Raw genomic sequence first — 24,774 nt, 5'->3', positions numbered from 1 at the left:
CAGGAAGAGGAAATTCATATCTGAAAAAAAACTTCACTTCAAAAAGGAAGCAGTAAGTTTTTCTATGCTGATACAAAGAAATAGGACATGCTCCTTGGCTCGATGCAACTCAGTACTCAACTTTAACTAGCAATAATTAGGTGGTTCCAGGTTAGAATGCAGTTACAAATAGAATAAAATTAGTCCTAGATTTTTCACGGTATCAAATTCTCAATCTGGTTTTGATAAATCAGCAGAAAATGTGCCTAAAAATAAAGATACTAAGCAGAAATCCCCCATGCAAAGGTTCCTTCTGAAGGGTGCTCAAGGTGATTTCCCTTTTGGTTTTGAGAACATTCCCCCAGAACTGAAAGGTCAATGATGAAATGAGACACACAACATCAAGGCAGCAGTTAACAGGATGGCATCAAAGAGGTCAACGAACATTGGAAGTCAGGGGGAAATGTAATTAGAGTCAAATCTAACACAAATGAAGATGATTGTGATGTGCAGGGAAATCATTTCCCCAGAACATCAGCGCAGGATGTCACTTCCTCAGAACGCTGTCTTAGGCTAGCCTCAGCTTCTTCATCAATTTCCTTCCTTCCATCATAAAGGTCAAAATGGGAATGTTCCCTCATGGTTGCATAATGTTCAGCTCAATTTGTAACTCCTCAGATGGGGCATGCACTGCTTCAGTAAGGCACCATACAGGCTCGGGCTGATAAGTTGCAAATAACATTTGCAGCACAGATATGTCAAGCAATGACCATCACCAATGAGAGAATCTAACTCCCTGCTTCTTACATTTAAAAACATTAGCATTGCTGGATCACCCACCATTGACCAGGACTGAACTGGACTAGTCACCCTAATATCATGGCTAGAAATCTGCAGCAAGTAACCCACTTCCTGATAAAGCCTACCCACCAGCTTCAAGGCACAAGCAGAAGTGTGGTGGCATCTTCTCAATTTGCCCATATTAGGGGAACTCCAACACTCAAAAATATCAACACAATCCGGGACAAGGCAGCCACGTGATTGGACTCCCCAACCACAACTTCTTCAGTGACACCAGTGTCCATACTATTTTAAAAAATGTCACGCAGCAATTTACCCAGGCATCTAGCATCATTCTGACTTGGGAGCAATGATACAGGAAGGCCTACGCCACAAGAGGCACATACTCACAATACAAGAGGCCCAATGGAACTTATTTTCCCTGCAATAAGTGGTAGGAAAATTAGAACCATCTCAGTAATTTTTGTGCATGCTCTTAACGACTTTCCAAGCAATTCCCTCCTGAGAGTCTGGGAGCAGACTGCCCACAAAACACAGGAAGATGGTGTAGAACACCAAAGCCCAAACAGGCTTGGCTATAAATAGACAAAGTACCCCAAACAAATTATTTTTGTTTTTGTCACTCTGAGGCTGAATTCTAATAAGAACGTCCAATTAAAATCTCATTAAACAAGCTAAAAACTAATTTCAAGTAACAAAATTACTATCAGGCAGAATAGAAATCCTTTTTCTTATGGTTGCAATTTGATCTCCGACAAAATAGGAGAATTCATGGTTTTCCAGAATATCTTGAAAAACAAGCCAAAAATGTGTTACCACAGAGATGGTCAGTTAGTTAGCTTGGAAAGACATGTGGAATTTTAATCAAATCAAAAATTGCAGCGATCAGCAAATCACGAAGTAGAAAATTAAAAGATATCAAGATTGAAATATTCCTCAAGCAGCTGCCACAATGATAAAAGGAATGGTATGAAGTGTGATTAATTAACTGCTCTGAAAAGAGCTGAGCTGACAGATCCAGAATGCACAGAATTGGTGGAGGCAGAGAATTCTACACTGTTGCAGTTTGAATGCAGAAATATAATGCATCATTATCTCAAGTAGGATGGGGAAGTGACACATCATCCCACCCCTCTGAAAACATACACAACGTTCTTGGATCACTCTTCAGGAAAACACTGAGAAGTCAACAGGAAGAAAATTCCAATTCTTCATTGAAAGAAAATAAGCAACTCAGGAAAAAAAAAGTGTTCCACAAAATGAACACATTCTTCGTAACAACAACTGCTGTTTGGTCTGACTAAAGTTAATGCTCTCGGCACTGAATGGCATTTTAAAACTATATTAAAATCAATACTGTTTTACAACAGTGTGTTTCAGTACAGGAAGAGAGACAAAGTCTAATTCTTAAAATGAATAAACTCATGTATATTTTTACTGAGTTTTTTTTATGTCAATCCTGATCTAGTTGAAGAAAGATTGAAGCTTAAATGGAGCATAAATGTTTCCATGTACCGCCTGGGTCAAATGACCTGTTTCTCTAACATATATTCTACGGCATTCTGTTTTCTTTTTAAATTTGTTCATGGGATGTGGACATTTACTGGCCATGCTCAATTACTCTAGCTGCCTTTTCAAATGCTGTAGTCATCTGGTGTAAATATATCCATAGCATTCAATATGCAATCATGACAAATCAGTAAATTACTTTTAAAATCAGCATTATTCAAGCAAACCTAGCCACTACATTACAAACAAGTTATCACAAAGTGTATTCAAGTCATTGATAAACTTGTTAGTCGCTGGTTTTTGATGTTGACTCAGGGAAACACTTTGGGAAAGAGGAGTTCACTCATTTGTGTGTGTTTTAAACACAGAGTTGGATGCTGTTAGTAGCTCAGGATGCAATAGCTAAATGGAAGTCACTCATGTTAAATTAGTTAATCTGAACTAGAAATTGCATGAGAAGTCTCCTGATTATGATCAAATGGAACCTGTTTTCATACGTCTATTACTTAGATAACAAGTGAGAATAGGATCAGACTAAACTGTAATGCCCTCCACATTTAAATATAAAGCCCTGCCAAGGCTTATACAGGGAGCGTAATACTTGAAAAAAAATGATATTACTTGACATCTGATGCCCATCTTACAGCCTTGTAGGAAATCAGTGCCTGAGGACAGGGTAGAAAAAGGGGGGGGAACTTTGGAGAAACAATAAACACTTTATAATCACATTGCTAGAAATGCTCACTCATTACAGTTTAAAATGGATCCTTTACAAGACTAACCTTGAAACCACCAGATAAAATATTCCAAGTGAGGTCAGTGATATTCCAACGTGAAATACAACCCCCACAGCTCCATATTCTTTGAAGACTTGTTTCAGCTGCTGGGACTTGGTGAGTTTTTTACTATCACTGCTATTAAATCTTCTGACTTCTTTCCTAGTTGTTCCATCTCCACTCTCACTCTGAGGAGGCACAAAGAGGAAGGTTATTGATAATGCTTAAAAGCAAAAGAAACAGCAAGACAGATCTTATACAAACCGAAAGAACAGTGAATGCTGGAAATCAAAAATAAAAAACAAAAAAATTACTGGAAAAGTTCAGCAGGTCTGGCAGCATCTGTGGAGAGGAATCAGAGTTAACGTTTCAGGTTCAGTGACCCTTCCTCAGAACTGATGGTAGCTAGGAAAATGTTTATGCTGAAGGTAGGGGTAGGAGTAAACAATAGGTGGAGACATCCTTTGTGCCCACCTGAAAAGACAGATTGGAGTCTCGCATTAATGTCTCCATCAAAAGGACGTATGGTAATGTAGAAGTCCCCCAGGAATGCACTCAAAATAAGTACTGGAGTGGGACAGACAAAGGAGTGGATAACGATAAGGCTGGAGGGTAAATAGCTATTAAATGGGGACCTTTAGCGGCTAACGATGGATTGTGTGTAATAGCAGACCACATGATAACAAGGCCTGGTGTGTTGGGCTAGGAATAAGGACATGGGACAGCTCTAGCCCTATAAAGTTGATGAACTGAGTCCAGAAGGCTGTAGAGTTCCCAAGCAAAAAATAAGATACTGTTCTTCCAGCTTGAGCTTCGCTGGAGCACTGCAGCAAGCCTGAGACAGAGATGTTGGCCAGGGTACAAGGTAGTGTATTGAAGCGGCAGGCAACTGGAAGCTCATGGTCCTTTTTGCAGACAGAAAGTAGGTGACTGTTTCGTAGAACACCCAGTCTGTACTTTGTTTCCCCAGTGTAGAAGAGCAGCAAATCCAGTCAACTAGATTGTGTGAAGTGTGAAGATAAAGCCTTGTTTCACCTGGAAGGGGTGATTGGGCCCTTGGATCCTGAGGAGGAAGGGAGTGAACAGACAGATATTACACCTGCTGTGGTGGGAGGGTAGGTGCCGTGAGGCTGTGTTGGTATCTTTTATTCAGCAGCATCTAAGGTATGTAGCACACAAACAAATGATCATGCAAGAGTGTCAACTTGCTTCAAGGAAAAGAAAAAGCTGATGAAAGGCAATCAATTCATTATCTTTAGGGAATGAAGAAAAAAGACTGGCATCTTTCATGACCACTAGATGGCTCAAACTACTTCATAGTTCTTGAAGTCTTTTTGAAGGGTTGTCAAGTTATAAGTGTAAAATGTGCAACAGCTAATTTCCATCCAGCAAAACCACAGAAACAACTACATGATAACTGGATTTTTCTTTGCGATGTTGATTGAGAAAGAAGTATTAGCAAGGACAAAGGCATAACTCTTCTAAACATCTTTAGAGTGTCTGGGCACCTCTTACGCCCACCTGAAAAGGACAGATTGGAGCCTCATATTAATGTCTCAATTGAAGGACTTATGGAAAATGTAGCACACCCCCAGGAATGCATTCAAAGTAAGTACTGGAGTGGGACTTGAACACAAAAAAAAACTGTGACGCAGGCATCAGCAAGTTGCTAACTCAGTTATGGCCAATTACAGAAGGGTCACAGCAAAAATAATGTGATCTTTTTTCTTTAAATGCTTGAATGAATTACTCGGGCAGAGGGAAATCTTTATTTTCAATTCTTGTTTGTGTATTACTCATTTTAAAAAAATCCCTCCAAAACTGGAAGATCACCTGTTGTACAAATGCACAAGAAATAATGGGAACTGGACCAAAAACTCTTTTTCAATTTGTAAGAGTTTCTTTTTGACCGAAATATTCTGACTATGCAAATAATGAAGATGCACAAGTTCAGTCGCTAATCATTAGGCAAGACAAAAAAGAATGCTAGAAATATAGAAAATATGATGCAAAAACACAGATCAGTATATGCCGACAAACTGAAAGAATGCAAAAACACTTCACGCAGATCCTGAAGCACCATCTATGAAACTTTATGATGTGTGTTGTTCCACCGCAGAGGCTAGCATGCTATATATTGCCAGCATTCACCAACTGTATGATGTATATCCTCGTATTTACATTTATTTTACCCAGGTGCATGAACGGAGTGTGTGGGTGTGTGTGAGAAAGTGTGTGTGGTGTGTGACAGATGACCAATGCTGGAACCTCGTGATATTTGCCACCTCAGTGTTATTGTTGCTTGAGGGGGTAGTTGGTCGTCACCAAGGTTGTCTCCTTTGTCACGGACCTCTCTGATGATTAGCTGTAGTAATAGTTCACCACCACCTCCCCTGGGCAAATAAGGATGGGCAATAAATGCTGGCCTAGCATCTGGTCTGTCATAATGATTAGGACCTTAGGGGTTATCACTCCATGAACATGAGTACAACTTATTTCCACCCACAGAGAGACATCAGTGGAATGAATAGATCTAATCTGATTCTATAATTTAACACGAACATTTACCCCTTCAGAACCATTATTTTATGCACACTTGCAATAATTGATCTAAAAATAAAAGTAGAGAATTGAATTTAATTGAAAGAATTTTTAAAATTGGCCACAAAATATTGGTCTTCAGATAGAATACTGCAACTTGCTGTGATCTCTTCTGCCACTTGATGAAAAATGAATGTAAACAGGACAGCATCAGCAACATAAACAATGAATGCTGGAAACATGCAGCAGGTGAGACAGCATCTCTGGAAAGACAGGAGGAGGAAAAAAAAAACAGCCTCCTGCAAGACCTGCCTGAGGTGCTGCACTGTTGTTTCTATTTGTAGGTGCAGGCTGATCAGCTGCAAGGCCTGAAACATTCCCCGCCCAGCTCCAGATTGTAAATTAGACGGCGGGTGCACGCTAACAAATGGCAATCACGGGCCAAAACTGCTCAGAGGAAAACATACATATTCCTATCACCAGGATCAAACTAAAGTGATAAGGCTTAACAATCACCAACTTGAAAAATCACAAAGTAAAGAGACTTCAAAAAATCCAGCAGCTCTTACAGGATCCCATTATATAAAATGCTCCTTGTGGAAGCATTTAAGAATCCTTCTTTAAAAGAGAATTGAATTTCGCAACAACTTGCAATTATACAGCAGCTGGAATATAAAAGGCCCAAGGCACATCAGAATTGAAACAGGTAACGAACTGCAGCAGAAGTGCCAAATCAAAAGGCAGGGTTGAAAAGCGTAGGTTTCACTTCATCAATATATGCTTTAAGAAAACATACAACAACTGAAAGCGAGATAGTTTTAACCACTGAGACCTGACTAACATAGCCACCACCATCAGGTCATTTGTAGGAATGTCACATATCAATTACCATCTTGGCTCCAGCCAATGCAGCTATGTTGAAAGCAAACTGCCTGTCTGCAATCTTACAGTACAAAGGAAGCCCTTTTGGGAAGACATTCTATCCTGCTGCATCATAAGGCTTCACAGGAATGTGAATAAAGCAGGCATTTTAGCTGCCTGCCAATTAAATTAAAAATGAGCACAAGTTTAATGCAGCAGACAGATTTGGGAGAGTACGGAGGTCAGGTCATTTGCAACACCAGAGAGATTAATGATACCCTGAACCATTTCTGTTAAACTAGGTTAACACAATGGATGGAGATTAGTAATTTTATTCAGAAACACACTAGCCTGGGGGTGATAGAACACAGAATTTTTCTATAAATAAATGGTACTAGAAAGTAGTCAAATGTGCACATAAATACACCTGGAAGCAGATGGGCTGCCAGTATAATTTCTTTTACAAAAAGCAGCGAGTGACAACAGATTTTGGGTTGAAAGGTGAAACAGATCACTGCTATGCTAATAGTTCACAGAACCCACCCTATTTATGGACCATAAACATCAACTTGTATTTAAACAAAATTATAACCTGTTATTTATTGGCATCCATTACACAAAAATATTGAAAAAAAGATTATTCCTTACACCTTGAGAACACAGTTAGTGTAATTTAGTTAATAATGGTAATTATTGAAGATATTTAGTATTTATTATATTGTTGGTTAGAAAATTTTTAATTAATTTATCGCTAAGTCTCAACTAAAATAGCATAAGTGGACACTGCACCCAAATCTTCTCAACAAACCCCAATGGGTGGCTCACACTTTCCTTCGGACATATTTAACACTCTGGTCTAGTGGTGCACTGGGGCAAACAATGACATTGTTCTGGACCGTAAAATTTGCAGCCTTAAAAACCTTTACATCATTTTGATCTATTCATCTTCATAGAAGATTGAAAAAGAAAGAGTCTCTCAGACAAGGGCTGTTTACAACAATTATTTTTATTATGCTGGCTAGCAAATTTCTGTGTGAGGATGCTAATTCCATCCATAGCCTATTAACTGACCACTGGTCAATGGTATTCACCAAACACTTTTTTTTGGATAGGAGAGATTATAATCATCAGGCTCAGTAACTGCATTGTCCTCTATCCCTCAATCAACATCACAAAAAGGGACAGATTTTCTGGTCACTATCACATTGCTGACAGTTTTCTGTATATGGGAGTTTACTTTGCGCAAATTGGCTGTCATATTTCCTGCATTATGACAGGTGTCTACACTTAAGAATGAGGAAGAGAATAACATTGTAAAACAATGCTGAACTTTACCACAACTAGTAACAACACTTCCTCACTCAGTGGCTCAACAGGGCCGGTGACTATAAATAAACACCTAAACTTCCAGGGGTCTCCTCAGCTAACTTTATTTTCAGTGACCCAGAGAGATATTTCTGATATACAACTTGTTAAAGACAATTTTCATACTGCACCTCCCTGTTCTATATGCACCTTAAACTGTTCAAATCATCCCTTGTAAAATTCATTCTGCTAGAACCTTTGCAATATAAAAATAATCCACAAGATGCACACACCAGTTCCAAAGACTAATATTTTATATTGGCACATGTTTACTGAAAGTGTGCTTTTTAAATTGCCAAGATAATGAATTCAATTACCGTAAAAATTGGAAAGAATAAAAAAAAACTTACCCTCTCCGCTATCTTCATGGATTCTCAAACTGGCTGAATCCTTGTTTAGAATATAATTTGCAAAAGTAATGATTTTTTTAAAAAAAAAATACAGTTTCTCCCAAATTCCTCTCCCTTGCCTTTTATAAATTTCCCCTTATGTGGCACATAACAGTTATTAATGAAGGCATCTGAAAGACAGTACTCTTAACATTGCCTCAGTTGAGGGAAATGTATTCATCCAGCAAAGACTCAATAGTAATTTGAGGTTTTACAAAAACACAAGTCTCTAACTCAGAGGCGTGCAGACATATTTGACATTTCACAGAGTGCCAGTAATGTCTAAGGAAGTGGGATAGTAAAAATGTCACCACAGTGATTCAGACACCCAGACTAATGCTCTAAGCGCATTGCTTCAAATTCCGTATGGCCAGCTGGTGAAATCAGAATTCAGTTAATAGATCTGGAATATAGAACGAGTTGTAAGTGATGGTGACTATGAATCTAAACATTGATTGTTGTACAAACCCATCTGGTTCAAGAAAATACCTTAGGGAAGGAAATCTGTCAATCACACCTGATCAGGCCTACAATGTAACTCTAGAACCACAGCAATGTGGTGGACTCTTAAGTGCTCTCTGAAATGGTCTTGAATGGCTACACAAATTCAAAGGGCAATTAAGGATGAGAAACATATGCTGGCCTTGCAAGTGAATTAAAAACCAGTAGTGTTCCTTAAATATACAAATATTGTAGCCAGCGAGTACAAGCTCTAAATAGGAACCAGCAGGGTACAATCCATTACATTAATGCTGGACGTAGGAGCACAATGTTTGACTGGATTTGCTATTAGCACTCAGCAACCTGATGAGCTTGCCAGCACCCTTTAAATCAACAAGCCATCTTTATTAGATTTTAGCTAGGATCTGCCAAGCAAGTTGCCCAGTGGCAGGATAACAACATTGATAACACAGGCATGGCTTGGCCTTTCACTGTTAAATATTCAAACAGCATGTATTTGAAAACATCCTGCAACTATGGTGAAATTTATAACCCAGATTATGGCCACATTGTATGCAAATAACTCACTTGTTAGTTTCATGTCATAGAGTCACGGATATTGCAACGTATCACACTGCACTAAATAACAAAGCTTATTTTGGAGCAATCTTTAATCATGAATAACAATGTACAGTACATGTTTGTACTTTGGAAAGACAACAGGTGATGAAGGGTCTAGGCCCGAAACGTCAGCCTCTCTGCTCCTATGATGCTGCTTGGCCTGCTGTGTTCATCCAGCCCTGCACCTTGTTGTCTCGGATTCTCCAGCATCTGCAGTTCCTACTATCTCAGGTGAATTATCTATTGTATACAGTCTCCATCATTGTGTGGATGAGATCCACCTCCACATAGTACTGCAGTGCAGCATAACACAGTAGACTCGAAAGTGCCCGAGAGTCACGTCTTTTCTTGTTTTGAGTATTGAAAGAGGCCCATCCCTGAATATCACCCATACAAAAGCTCACATTGACCCACAGCTGACCAGCTAAATACTCCATGTCTATCATATGATGAAGGAGTGACTTGGGAACATCTTGAGCTCTTCACATTCCTCAGGAGCCACTTTGCTCAGCATCAATGAGGAGATCCTGGAATGAAATCAGCTGTGCCAACCTTTTACAAACTACAGCGTCAAGTGTTTGAGAACAAAGTCATCTCCAAATCAACAAACTCCTGTGTGCACAACATTTGACATCAATACATCTTGTACTGCAGTGAGACACAGAAGACTGTAAGAGACCCTTCCACCAGCAACATCTCCACTAAGTCTCCCAAATTCAGGAGCAGCACATGGGGGAAAAAAAAAACTATTGTCTGTCTTGAAGCTAGTTCCACAAGCTACCAAACTCTCAAAATCAATGTCAATGGACCAGCCACTGTGTCTGTATGGCTGAAAATTTATCTTCTCTGTAATGTCCTGTTTTGCTCAACTCTCAGGTGGCCATCATTTCAGTGACAGACAAAGAAAATGAGACAAAATGACACTCTAATGCTCTCCTTGTAGAGCAGCAGCAGTACTATTAATGACTGGGAGGAACCTGCTACCAATCCCTTAAAGTAACAACTTGTCTATCAGACTACATCACGTTTTGATTCATATTTTAGTAATGAGGCAGAATAGCTGCAGGGAAGGAAAGAAAAGAAAATCCTGTATTGCAGTTTCCCAAGCTTCATTAGCCTTGCTGCTCTAAAGATTGGGTGGGGGGGGGGGGGGGGGGGGGGGAGTTGGGAAAGAAAGAAAAAAAGAAAGATCGGCCTGTTCCATATAGATAGAGTCAGAGAGATGTATAGCATAGAGACAAACCCTTTGGCTCACCTCATCCATACCAATCAGATATCCTAAACAAATCTAGTCCCGTTTGCTAGTATTTGGCCCATATCCCTCTAAACCCTTCTTTTCATATACCCACCCCGATGCCTTTCAGGAGGTGTAATTGTATCAGCCTCCACCACTTCCATTGGCAGCTCATTCCATACATGCACTACCTTCTGCATGAAAAAGTTTCCCCTTAGGTCACTTTTAAATCTTTCCCTTCTCACCTTAACCTATGTCCTCTAGTTTTGGACTCCTCACCCCAGGGAAAAGACCTTGTCTATCTACCCTAGCCTCCTTTTATAAACTTCTATAAGGTCACCCCATGGTCTTTGATGCTTGAAGGAAAATAGCACCAGCCTTTTCAGCTTCTCCCTATAGCTCAAACCCTCCAACCCTGGCGACATCCATGTAAATTTCTTCTGAGCCCTTTCAAGTTTCACAACATCCTTCCTATAACAGGGAGACCAGAATTGCATGCAGGATTCCAAAATTAGCCTAACCAATGTCCTGAACAGCTGCAACATGACCCTATACTCAATGCAGACCAATAAAGGCAAGCATCTACCTGAAATCCCACTTTCAAGGAACTATGAACCTGCACTCCAAGGTCTCTTTGTTCGGCGACACTCCCCAGGGACTTGCCATTAAGTGTAAAAGTCCTGCCCCAATTTGCCTTTCCAAAACAGCACCTCACATTTATCTAAATTAATCTCCATCTGCCACTCCTTGGCCCAGTGGCCCATTTGGTCAAGCTCCCATTGTACTGAGGTAACCTCCTTCGCTGTCCACAACACCTCCAATTTTGGGATCATCTGCAAACTTACTAACCATACTTCCGGTGTTCACATCCGAATCGTTTATATAAATGACGAAAAACAGTGGAACCAGCACCGCTCCTTGTGACATACCACTGGTCACAGGCCTCCAGTCTGAAAAATGACCCTCCACCACCACCACCCTGTCTTCTACCTTTGAGCCAGTTCTGTATCCAAATGGCTAGTTCTCCATGTATTCCATATGATCTAAGCTTGCTAACCAGACCACCATGAGGAACATTGTCGAACACCTTACTGAAACCCACACAGATCATGTCCACCGCTCTGCCCTTGTCAATCCTCTTTGTTACAACTTCAAAAAAAAACTCAATTAAGTTAGTGAGACAATTTCCCATGCACAAAGCCATGTTGACTATCCCTAATCAATCCTTGCCTTTCCAAATACATGCAAATCCTGTCCCTCAGGATTCTCTCCAACAACTTGCAGACACAACAAAGATTCATGGCAGAAAGTTATGACCCTGAGCAGACATCATTGAAGTGAAGGGAAATCCAGCCTTTGAAACCCAAGGAACTCATTCCATTTTACATTTGGATGTCTCATTGGTTGGTTTAGTGTGCTGTTTTGAAGGCCAAGAGATTCAGGAAGGGTAGTTTTTAGGATTCATTTGCCAATGAGGCAACTGTACTAAGAGACCACAAAAATCCGGTAAAATTAGCCTTTTAACATTTACATAGTTTAAATCCAGCTACCCATTAGTGTAGGAGTGATCCCCGAGTGTCCTACACAGTCACAAAAAACATGTCCCAGATACCAGAGATATTTGCTGCTGTCACATGAAAGCACATTTCTTAAATATAATACGGTGGATGCTGGAAATGTGAAATAAGAACTTTATAAGCTTTGTGACGACAGAATTATGGTGTGTAGTTGATGTATAATCATTGAAAGAGCAAAATTGATTCCACCAGGTACAAACTGTAGAAGTAAATCAAACTAGCATATATTCTACACGCGATGGAGGAGGAGCAGACTGTTTCAGCATTGTCTGCACCTAGCAAAGAAAAGGTCATGTTTTGCAGCTTAATAACCGTGAGGAGCTTGCTGGCTGCCCTAGTCCTGCACATGCTTATCAACTGAACACAGGGAGACACAAAATGCACCTGTAAAGTGAGAGTTTTTTTTTTAAAAAAGTAAACTGGTCTCCCAGTTTCTTCGCCGCTACAAGGCTGGCACAGTGCAAGATCCATACATTGAATTAGATTTTGTTATCTTACTACAGCAAACAGCTAACTGTTCAATATCAGTCTGAAAAGGGTTAATATTTGATCGAGTGCAGTAAGCATAGTGATGACGTTGTAAGAACTTAGTGGGAGATTAAGCAGGATGACAGAGGGGGATAAACCATAGGCTTGGTCCTCCGAATAATCATGCAGTAGTTTTTTTTTTAAAATTCATTCAGAGATGTGGATATCACTCACTGGGCCAGAACTTATTCCCATCGGAGATGGTGGCAGCAAGTGGCCTTCTTAAACTGTTGCAATCATGTGATGTAGGTACACCCACGATGCAGTTGGAGGGATAGAGTTCCTGGATTTTCACCCAGCAACACTCAACGAATGGTAATATAAAAGTCAGGATGGTGAGTGGTTTGGAGAGGAACTTGCAAGTGGTGGTGATCCCATGTATCTGCTGCTCTTGTCCTTCTAGATGATAGTGGCCATGTGTTTGTAAGATGCTGTCTAAGCAGCCTTAGTGAATTTCTGCAGTGCATCTTATCGATAGTACACAATGCTGCTACTTTGAGCCAGCGGGGGAGGGAGTGAATGTTTGTGGATGTAGTGCCAATCAAGCACTTTCCTTTGTTCTGGATGGAGTTCAGGCTCTTGAGTATTTCCTGGACGAGTGCAGTTCCAACAATTGGGAATTATTCCATCACATTTGTGCCTTAAGGACAGGTTTTGGGAGTCAGGATAGGAGATACTTGCTGCAGGATTCTGACCAGATCTTGTAGCCACAGCATTTATATAGTAGTCCAGTTCAGTTTCTGGTCAATGATAACTGCCAGGATGCTGACAATGGGGATTCTGCAATGGTAACACCACTGAATGTCAAGGCACAAATTGTTGGATTCTGTCTTGTTGGAAATGGTCATTGCCTGGCACGAATATTACACATCACTTGTCAGTAAGACTGGATATTGTTCAGGTCATGCTGCATTTAAGCATGGACTGTTCAGTATTTGAGGAGTTACAAATACTGCTGAACACTGAATGCACAATGAGTATTCCTATCTCTGACCTTTTGATGCTAGGCTGATTCCCTCGCTTATTGGTAATGTAAAGTGGGTGATATCAGGCAGAAGAGTTGGCAAATTGTGATCTAATACAATTCTGCCAATGCCCTTCATGGATGTCTAGTCTTGATTCCCTGGACCTGTTCGAAATATATCCACGTAGCATGGCAATAGTGCCACACAACATGAAGGAGGGTATCCTCAAGGTGAAGAAGAGATTTTGATTCCACAGGGTCTGTGTTACGGTCACCCCTTCCAATGCTGTCACGGACAGATGAATCTGCAGCAAGCAGACTGGTGAGAATGATGGTAAATAAAGTAGCATATATTCTTATAAACTGCAAGACTTTGCAGAGATACAATAATCTTGTTTACAAGTCACTTTCCTTTCGACCAGAAGGCTACCCTTGCACAGAATAAAGCTGTAAAGACCCTACATAATAGAAATAAGAGTTAAGATTGTCTAAATTTCTATATAGTGGAAATAACCTATCACTTTTCACTTGTGTGGTGAACATTGCCTCATTAGTAAAGTCTCCAGACAGATCCCCACCCAGTCAGAATAGAACATCAAACCTGACTGATCCACAAGGAAAGCTCGCAATTCCCTGACTCTCAGCCAACACAAAGATTTTTCAAAGCAAGAAGCTCAAGATCTACTTCTTCCAAATAAATACAGTGACTTGAAGAAATAACTAAGAACTCAGTTGCACATTTTACAAATAACTTGCATAAACTAAGTTATTATCAGGCCATTTAACTTTGATTTTGGAAAAATACAAAACAGTGCTCAAGAGGTCCTGGAAATACTGCGGAATATGATCAGACAGGATTAACCAAGTTAGGTCTCACTCCATCTAGTGTGTAAACCTCTAACAGATATATGGGGAGCAAAACAGCATACTACCAACAATACCAGCTCATGAATTTTAAATTTACAATTACTACGCTGTTAACAGGAAGGCTTGGAGTAGAAACCAGCGCACTCCCCCAAAAAGAACTAATGCTAATTGTTCTGAGGAAGGGTCACGCGACCCGAGATATTAAACGCATTTCTCCCCACAGATGCTGCCAGACCTGAGTTTTCGCAGCAATTTCTGTTTGTGTCTCCCCTGAAGATCTACCCTTGCAGTTTCCCACCTTATAGTTCTAACCCTGTCCAGTCCACTTCCAACTTCTCCCTAAAATATATGAACAGGAATGTCCTGACAGAGCCATGGTTAAAGCCTGCTCCTGCCCCAAGCTTATTTCTTCCAATTGGGATGCAATTTTTTCTCCCCTTTTCTAATCTACATTCGGATCCTTCTGTTCCCTGAGGGAATTGCAACAATTTCCAGTTTTGTTAGTCACTACCTCTTCACGCTCAACATCCAATTTCTCTATGCCTCCATCCCCTGGCAGGATGGTCTCTGGGTTCTTGTCTCCTTCCTTAAATGGCAGCCCAAACTGTCCCCATCTACCACCACCCTCTTTCACCTCACTGGGCTTATTCTCTCTTTAAATTAAAGGTCTCTTTTAGTTTAAATGTTCTGGCCATGGGTACTCACATGCACCCAATTACATCGATCCTTTGTGGTTTTGGAAACATGTGTTACTCTGGGCCTACTTAAGTCCCTTCAAATCTTTCTTCCAGTTCATTGACTACCTTACTGGTATTGCTTCCTGCCTCTATAGAACTGAAAAACAAATCAATTATGCTTCCAATTTCCTCACTTCTCTCACTGCCACCTGGTCCAGCTTTGACCCTCCCTTTCCTTCGGTCTACATTTCCAGGGTCCAGGTGGTCACTACAATTCCACTGATTCCCATACTGACCTAGACTAGACTCAATAATCTGATCAGCCAGTCTTTGCATATGTTAAGAGTTTTGGCTACACTTCGCTAACCCATTACATACCTTTTTACACATTACAGGCTGCGGTTATGTCAAACTGAACAGAACATCTCCAGCTGTCCCCAGAGTTGAGAGCTGTCAGCACTTAAAATATCATCAGGCATGACATTTACAAACAGTATGAATTATGTAGATATCCAAATCCATTACAAGTGATGAAATTTTGCTTTTCCCCGCCCCCGCAAAAGAAAATTGGATTTAAAAGGGACAGTAATTTTTAGTCCTAAGTGATGTTCTTTCACATAGGATCATAGAATCCCTACAGTGTGGAAACAGGCCCTTCGGCCCAACAAGTCCACACCGACCCTCGGAGCACCCACCCAAACCCATTCCCCTATAACCCACCTAACCTACACACCCCTGAACACTACGGGCAATTTAGCATGGTCAATCCACCTAACCCGCACATCTTTGGATTGTGGGAGGAAACTGGAGCACCAGGAGGAAACCCACGTAGACACGGGGAGAACGTGCAAACTCCACACAGACAGTTGCCCAAGGGTGGAATTGAACCCAGGTCCCTGGCGCTGTGAGGCAGCAGTGCTAACCACTGTGCTGCCTGATCTGTACAGTTTCTACTGAGTCATAAGTGTCAAAGCCATCAGCAGTTAACAGTATGCAATCCATTTGCCTGTTTGACTCCACTCTCTACCTGGAGGGAGCTCTGCTTCCAGACATGTCACCATGACAACAGTCACGAGGGCACTACCACCCGAGTGCCACTCCTACACCTAAAGGAACCACTTGGATATAGCAAAGCAGACTAGTGACCCGGAAATACTAACGTACAAGCAAAGAACGGGAAGAAACAAAGTTGTGCCTGCCTTGGTGTAACCCGGGAACAGGGTAGGAGTGCCACTGGCAAAGCCATGACATGGAGGTGCCAATGCCAATGTTGGACTGGCATGGACAAGGTCAGAAGTCACATGACACCAGGTTATAGTCTAACAGGTTTATTTGAAAACACAAGCTTTTGGAGTCTTACTCCTTCAGCTGTCAGAGACAGGCAGAGAGAGAGAGAGAGAGAGAGAGAGATAGTATCAGACACAGAATTTGTAAGTAAAAGATCAAAGGGTCACACCATTAAGGAGGATGTACTAAACAAACCTAAGATGCGGATAAGTTTTTAAATCAGTTAGAAGGCTTTAATTTATTAGTATGAATTTGTAAATCCTTTCAAGTCCCTGTCCTGAGAGAACTAAAAGTTTTTAAATCAGTGTAAAGAAGAGGTGCCATTTTAGGTCAGACAATGCATGTTAGGTGTGAGGCCTCGTTTAAAATCCGTTTGTGTTTTGGTTTGGAGTCAGACTGGTTTTATTTCTAAAGCAGGAATTCAGAAAAACACCACATTGACTGACTGTCTATAAATTGAACCAAATCGAATGTATCTGCAAATATAAATTTACAGGGTGGGAGAGTGGGGCCATCTTTAATTGCACAACTGAGTGACTTGCCAGACAGTTTCAGAGGGTTGTTAAGGTTCAACCATACCTCTGAAATCAGAGGCCAGAGAAGCTGAGAACGACTGATTTCCTTCCCAAGAGGACATTAATGAACCCACAAAAGAGTTTTATGAAGATTCAGTTGTTTCAGGTTCCAATTCATGGGATCAGCTTTTTGCTTTAAAATTATTCGTGAATTGCATTTGAATTCTCCCAGCTGTAGTGGAGCATGCTTTTTCTAAGCATTAATCTGGCCCTCTGGATTATAAATTGAGTAATTTAACTACTATGTAACCTTCACAAAGACAACATGATGTGCCAAAGTGTGGTCCACTTAGGTGTACTGAAAGCCTCATATTAACATGCAGGGCCCTATCCTTTGCAACTATAAAGAATATGTACATGCATTACCCCAGTATCGACACAATAAAAGTCGGTCACAGCCACTTGCTTGTACATTTCTCACAATAATGCCTGGATCACAGTCAACTTGCCAAGTTTAAAATTTACACCAAGCCTAGCAGTCGAGTGTTTCTAATTAAGTTGCTGAGAAACCTAGAAGGACTTGTCTAACCAGGACCACCCTGCCTCTACCCACATGAGATTAAACATAAAATGCTTGAAGGACGGAGTTTGAAAGTTTTGTTCTATTTCTCCAAAATGTTTCCAGAGTTTTGTTTTCGATTAAAATTTCCTACATCTACAATGTTTTGTTTGTTTTATACTAGTGGGCATGGCAATGTAGTGGTGTGCTATTCAAGTAGTAATCCATGGAACTGAGCCCAATGATCCAGAACCATGAGCTCAATTCCTCCAAGGGAGGGGAGGAATTTAAATTTAACCCATTAAATAAATCAAGAATAAAAAATTCCAGTAACTGTAAATGTTACTGTGGAACTAATTAAATTGTTTGCACAGAAAACTGGCATAGACTCAACAGGTCAAATGACTTTTTGTCCTGTAGCTATGCTATAATTCTACCTTGTTGTAAACCCAAATCTGCTCATTAATCTACTTTAGAAAAGGAAATTGTCACTCTTACCCAATCAGGCCCATCTCAGGCTTATTCCAGAGGTCTGTTTTTAGGATTTAGCAGCACTTTCACCCCTGCAGCCTGGGTTCAATTCTGTGTCAGGGTTTTATGGCTTTGGTGTGAAATTCTTCTTGTTTGTGCCTTGAAAATGCAAAGCAACTCTGACAGAGACAGAATTAGCAAGAATTGAAGTTCCACTTCAGAGCTGCAAATATCACCTAGAAAACAGGTCAAGTTTGGGAGTGAAGGAGAAAGGAGAAGGGCTAAGAGAGCTCGTAAGGCACTGATTGTCGAGCTGGTGGTAGAGAATGAAATCTGGGTGACGGATCTTGCTGCCAAGTGTTTAGACTGGCACAAGGGTACTACTCCTAATCAGTGAATCACAACAGCTGTTTCAAAGCAGCATTCCAGGCTGAATGGCCTCTCTCTGTTCTGTAAGTTTCTGTCCTTTATGTTTCCGAACACCAAAGTTACCTGTGCGGTCTCTATCATCACGGATGCTAATCTTCAGGCAGTTTGATTAACTCATCGTGTTGTCAAGAAACAGCTGAGCATTAGAAACAGCAAAGGTTTTGGTCGTCGACAAACCCAAGCTGTAGTGCTAAAGACTTGTCCTCCAGAACCAATTGTGACCTTAGCCGAAGTGTTCCAGCACAGCTGCCATTTGCTGAGCTATGTCCTTTCCATAATTCACCTGCTTGTTGACTTAAATTAACTCCCGATCTGCAATGTATACCCAGACGCGCTCAGTTGGTAGCGCTTTTCCCAGAAAGAAAATCAGTTTAAAGCAAGTAAAACACGTACTTGGAAACTAAAGTGGTAGAGGTGGGTACAATTACAGCTTTTAAAAGAAATTTGGACAGGTAGACAGATAGGAAAAATTTACAAGGATATGGGCCAAACACAGGCAAATGGGACTGGTATAGTTCAGCATAGACAAGTTGAGCCAAAGGGCCTGTTTCCATGCTGTATGACTCGATGAACATATTGGTTATTCTGGAACATTGTTTTGTATACCTCAAAACAAGGTGAAGTATTATCTGTCACTCAAGTTTTACTGTCTTTTCGTTTTGTGTTGACACAGATTGAGAATGTCTGTTGGTTCAAGCCCCACTTTCAGGAATTAAGCAAAACAGTCATAGATGACAGTCTAGTGTTGCAGAGACACAATGCTGCAGTGTCAGAGGTGCTGCCTTTCAGATAAAGTGTTAGATTGAGGACCTCTCTGCTTGATGCAAACTTCCCAAAGTTCTTCATTGAGGAGGAGCAGGGCTTTTCCACATGCCTTGACCAATAATCATATCTCAAAACACAAATTGTCAGATTGTTCTCCCATAGTCTTTTTACTGGAAGTTGCTGTGTACACATTGACTACACATCAAGGAGTTCAGGATATCCAGTAGTCATGAAAGGTGCCATATAAAGGCAAGTCCATTATAAAAGCTTCAATTTTAAATTCTCAGGTTTCAATCACTTCATAGTTTTGCCTGTTTCTTTAACTTCTTCCAGCCTTCTAACCTCTCCCTCTCCTCAGACTCTGATTCATACAGCACAGAAACAGACCCTTCTATTCAACTTGTTTGTACCGACCAGACATCCCAATCTGACCTAGTCCCATTTACCAGCATTTAGCACATATCCTTTTAATCCCCTCCTATTCATACACCCATCCAGATGCCTTTTAAATGTTTTAATTGTACCAGCCTCTATCACTTCCTCCGGCAGTTCATTCTGTACATGGACCACCATCTGCATGAAAAAGTCACCCCTCAGGTCATTTTTAAATCTTTCCCCTCTCGCCTTAAACCTATGCCCTCTAGTTTTAGACTTCCCCACCCTAGAAAAAAAGACCTAGACTATGCACCCTATCCTCATTAGTTTATAAACGTCTGTGAAATCACCCCTCAGCCTCTAATGCTCCAGGGAAAAAACCTCCAGCCTATCCAGCCTCTTCCTAGAGCTCAAACCCTCCAGGGATGGCAACTTCCTTGTAACCTTTTCTGCACCATCTCAAGTTGAACAACATCCTTCCTATAAGAGGGTGACCAGCACTGTACATAGTATTCTAAAAGTAGCCTTGCCAATGTCCAGTACAACTACAACATGTGTCCCAACTCCAATACTCAATGTTCTGACCAATGAAGGCAAGCATACCAATCGCCTTCTTCACCATCCTGTCTATGTATAACTCAATTTTCAAGGAACTTTGCACCAACACCCCCAGATCTCTTTGTTCAGCAGTATTCCCCAAGGCCCTACCATTAACTGTACAAGTCCTGCCCTGGTTTGCCTTACCAAAACGCAACACTAAATTAAACTTCATCTGCCACTCCTCAGCCCATTGTCCCATCTAATCAAGGTCCTGTTATACTGAGATAATCTTCTTCAGTCTCCACTACACCACCTATTTTAGTGTCATCTGCATACTCACTAATCATGCCTCTGACATTCACATCCAAATGATTTACATAAACGACAAAAAGCAGTGGACCCAACACCAATCCTTGCAGCAAAATGCAGGTCACAGACCTCCAGTTTAAAAAGCAACCCTCTACCACTACCCTCTGTTTCCTACCTTCAAGCCAATTTTGCATCCAACTGGCTGGCTCCCCCAGGATCCCTTGTGATCTAACCTTATTTGTTTAATTTCTTCTCAAAAATAGACTTCGAATGATTTTGTCTTTCACTTTCCTCACTTAATTTGTAGAGTATGTCAAGATAAAATTGTGTTGATGCCTAAAGCACAAGACTAATTTGATGCATCAACATTACTTGACAATGTCACCTACAGGTATAGTACTGGAGTTCTGGGACTGCTCACTGTTTTAAACATATTATAGACTGTGCACAGGCTCAAGGTAGATTTATCACACAACTGGGGAAGTTAACTTCCTGAAAGAACCTGATTAAAAAGAAGGTAAGTTGATACCCCAGTTGCATGACACAATTGGTTCAGGTGAGACGAGCTTCAAACTTTCCATGATATCCACTCCTCTGATTCTACTGCATTCCTTTGCCCTTTTATTGGCAGCCTTGCATCCTGTGTAGGCCCAAATGCTCTGGAATTTCTTCACTCAAGTAATCAACCCCTCATATTGCTCACCTCTCTCCAGGACCTCTTCAAAATCCAGTTGTCTGACCAAGCTTTAGGTCAGCTCAACCCTTCTACGGTCTCTTCCTCTGCTTTAAATGGCTTTGGATATTTTTGTGAGCAAAACGCAATATATTAATACATATTATTATTGCTTCTCAAGCAAGAAAGAACATAAAAACAAGGAGCAGGAATAGGCAATTCAGTCCCTCGATCCTGTTCTGTCTTTTAAGGGGGTTATAGCGGATCTTATCTTGGCAACTCCACTTTTTCTGTCTGTACCCCATAATATTTTAAATCAGATTTTGAACTAGCAATCTCCTCCTCATGCTGGCGTTCACTGCACTCTGGGGTAGCGAATTCCACAGATTCATAAGCCTTTGAAAGAAGTAATTTCTCTTTTAAATCTGTCACCTCAGTCTAAAATTATAACTTCTGGTTCTTGATTGCCACTGTACATCTACTTTGTCGATTCTCCCCCCACAACCTTCACTTAGCATCTTACATATCTCAATTAGACCTGCTCTCATTCTTCTAAACTCTACTGAGAATAGGCCTAAACTGGTCAATCTCTCCTCATAGGACTGCCCTTTCAACTCTGGAATAATCTTGCCTCCAATGCAATTACATCGTTCCTCAAGTAAGGCAAACAAAACTGTGTGCAGTACTCCAGACACACAGTCTCAATGCCTTGTAGAGATACAACACTTCCTTACTTTTATATTCCATTCCTTTAGCGAATGGCAAAATTCCACATGGCCTCCTCATTACTAACTGTACCTACGTAGTTTTCTGCGATGCATGTACGAGGATGCCAAGATTCCACTGCACTGGAGCATTTTGAAGTTTCTCTCCAGTTAGATAATAAAGTAAAATTGGAAATAAATACTTGGATGCCATATCCCAAGGGGCTAACAACAGTGGTGGGAAGGTTCTTTGTAGAGCTAAGGCCAAGGGCGGGGGGGTGGGGAGGGGTTTAATGGAGTAATTAAAATTTTCAAGCATTTAGGTTGAACAATTAAAGAGGAATTATTTCCATTGGCAGGAGCTCAGTAGCAACAGGTCACAACAAATGTGACAATTAGCAAAATTAGAGGCTTTTCTGAAATTTATGATGAGTTTTGTTATGATCTGAAATGCACTGGTTGAAAGAATAATGGAATCAAATTTATTAGTATCTTGCAAGAGAAAATTGGATGCATACCTAAAAAAAGGGCAAAATAATGCAGGGTTATGGGCACACACAGAGGCAGTGAAACTAATTAAATAAATCTTTCAAGAGCCAGCACAGGCATGATGGCCTCCTTCTGGATGGTATCATTTATTTTAAAAGAAAAACAATTGCATGAATACATTTGAAATAAAATTGAAAATTTGGTCTCTTCTCATCAACTTAATACGTCTGCTTCATTCATCTCTGGGAAAATAGTATTGCACAGAATTCCCAGTGTGGAAACAGGCCATTTGGCCCAATAGTCCATACCAACTGTGCGAAGAGCACCCCACCCCAGACTCTCCCCCCTACCCTATCCCTGTAATCCTGCATTTCTCATGGATAATCCAGCTACCTTACACATCCCTGGACATTATGGGCAATTCTCCACTGCCAATCCATCTACCCTGCACATCTTTGGACTGTGGGAGGAAACCGAAGCACCCGGTGGAAACCCACAGAGACACAGGGAGAATGTGCAAACTCCAGACAAGCAGTCGCCCAAGGGTGGAATTGGGATGGGCTGATGGCACTTGAGACAGCAGTGAGATAAAGAGAGTCTTCTGGAGAAGACAGATTGTAATCGACATATTAGCATTTTCACTACCATGAGCTCAGGCCTACATATGTGCCATTCCCCCAATGCCCCCTTAAAATCTGCCACGCTGGTGTTGGAACTCCAGCATAAAAGATGTGCAGTGTTTTATAAGTCAAGGTTTTCCATTAAAGATAACATCAAGAGTAGCTTGCTTTCTTATCTTGTTGTGCAATCCCACTGGAAATGACAAAACACTCATCTGTTCTCACAGCCTTGAAAATATACTGCTTAAAAAGTTGCAACTGACATTGCGAATCACAAAAAACTTTCTTCTAATTAAAAAAAATTATTGTGTCAAAGGAAAAAAAATATTAAAAGTGGTAGGCAGATTGGAATTCAAAATGTAAGCAGTAAAATTTTCCACAGTACAAAAATCAGAGGACAAATATAATCATAGAATTGTGATTTGTGACAACAAGGGCAGACTTTAAACTTGCAATCAATAAAACTCCTGTACAATGCCAGTGAAGTTCCACCAGGTTTGTAAAGTTGAAGAGTACATTGGCTACACACCTCAGAATGATTTGCGGGAGACAGATTAATATTTTTAAAATTTGTTTGTGGTATGTGAGCGTGGCTAGCTGGCCAGTATTTATTTCCCGTCCCTAATTGCCCTTGAGAAGGTGGCATTGATCTGCCTTCTTGAACTGCTGCAGTCCACCAATAGTATCATGAACAAGCTCAACCAAGAATGTCCAACTTGGGGCTCGGGAGTAGCATCTATCCAGGCACAGTGGAACGAAAGGCCTCCCTCTGTACATGATGTATGATTAGGAAATATCAGTAGCACTGAATGAGGTGTAACATAACAGAAGAACTGGTCAAAAGGAAAGAAACAGGTAAACCGACTGGGAAAGGGGAAACAGACAATAAAATAAGTTACATTTGCACAGCACATACAATGTCGTAAAGTACATTAAGATCCTTCCATTGTCGAACAACACTTGTCACCAAATGACATGAGGAGATATTAGAACCATCGATGGCCTCTTTCTGCTCAAGGGCTTTCAGTCCATCAAGTCTACAGCAACCGTCTGAACTGCATCCCACCCAGACCTACAGCCATAAGCCTGCATTTACCATGACTAATCCACCTAACCTGCACATCTTTGGATCATGGGAAGAAACTGGAACATCCAGAGGAAACCCACACAGACATGGAGAGAACCTGCAAACTGCCCACAGACGGTTGCCCGAGGCTGGAATCGAACCCGGGTTCCCAGCGCAGTGAGGCAGCAGTGGCAACCATTTAGTCACTGTGCCACCAGGGTGGGTGCAAAAAGAACCTGGGTCAAAGGGTTTTAAAAGGGCCATCTAACAAAAAAAAAAGAGAGAGAGAAAAAGAGAAGGGATTTCCAGCTATACGTTGAAGAACAGCTCTCAGAGATGGACGATTAATATCAGGCAGACACAAAAGCCAGATTTGGATATCCTCAGAATTATAGCAAAGAGATCAACAATTACAGGCAAGACTGAAGATCAGCTGTAAAACTAACTGCACGGATAAATAAAGTTATTCATGCACAGGGTTAAGATTTTATTGTTAAATATTGGATAATCTCAAGTTGAGGCAACCGTCGATTATAAAAGTCTTACCTCGCGTGACTGCGGCCTTTCAGTTGTTTCAGCGGCAGGAGTCTGGGAGGAAGCAGGAGGGCAGCCTGGGAAGGTAAGCTTCCACCCAATAAATTTGGGAGTTAACTAATACCCGAGACACTACACGCGTAATGTCTCCCCACCCTTCCACCTTCTCTAACCTAATAATAACAACTAAGTGTGGTGAGCAGGTAAGCTATTTGCATTTTTTCCCCCTCATCTCTTATCTTTCGGGGTGGTCACCTAGACGCCAAATCCTCTGGGAGCGGGTCGGAAGGCAAAGTCGGAGTCTGTTT

At 41.0% G+C, this 24,774-nt stretch overlaps 1 protein-coding gene across 1 annotated transcript in view; it reads right to left on the bottom strand.

The window, feature by feature from the left end:
* Positions 1-24,774, bottom strand: part of fam210b (family with sequence similarity 210 member B) — a 180,579-nt gene that overhangs the window by 6,330 nt on the left and 149,475 nt on the right. The window contains exon 3 of the mRNA XM_048608586.1: positions 3,072-3,288. Within this exon, the coding sequence (XP_048464543.1) occupies positions 3,072-3,288 (217 nt within the window). The remainder of the gene's footprint in view (positions 1-3,071; positions 3,289-24,774) is intronic.

The sequence above is a fragment of the Rhincodon typus genome, chromosome 19 (genome assembly GCF_021869965.1).
Source record: "Rhincodon typus isolate 14 chromosome 19, sRhiTyp1.1, whole genome shotgun sequence".
In the NCBI taxonomy this organism is placed as follows: domain Eukaryota; kingdom Metazoa; phylum Chordata; class Chondrichthyes; order Orectolobiformes; family Rhincodontidae; genus Rhincodon; species Rhincodon typus.
The sequence above is the reverse complement of the archived record's forward strand: the minus strand, read 5'-3'. Positions and strand labels throughout refer to the sequence as shown.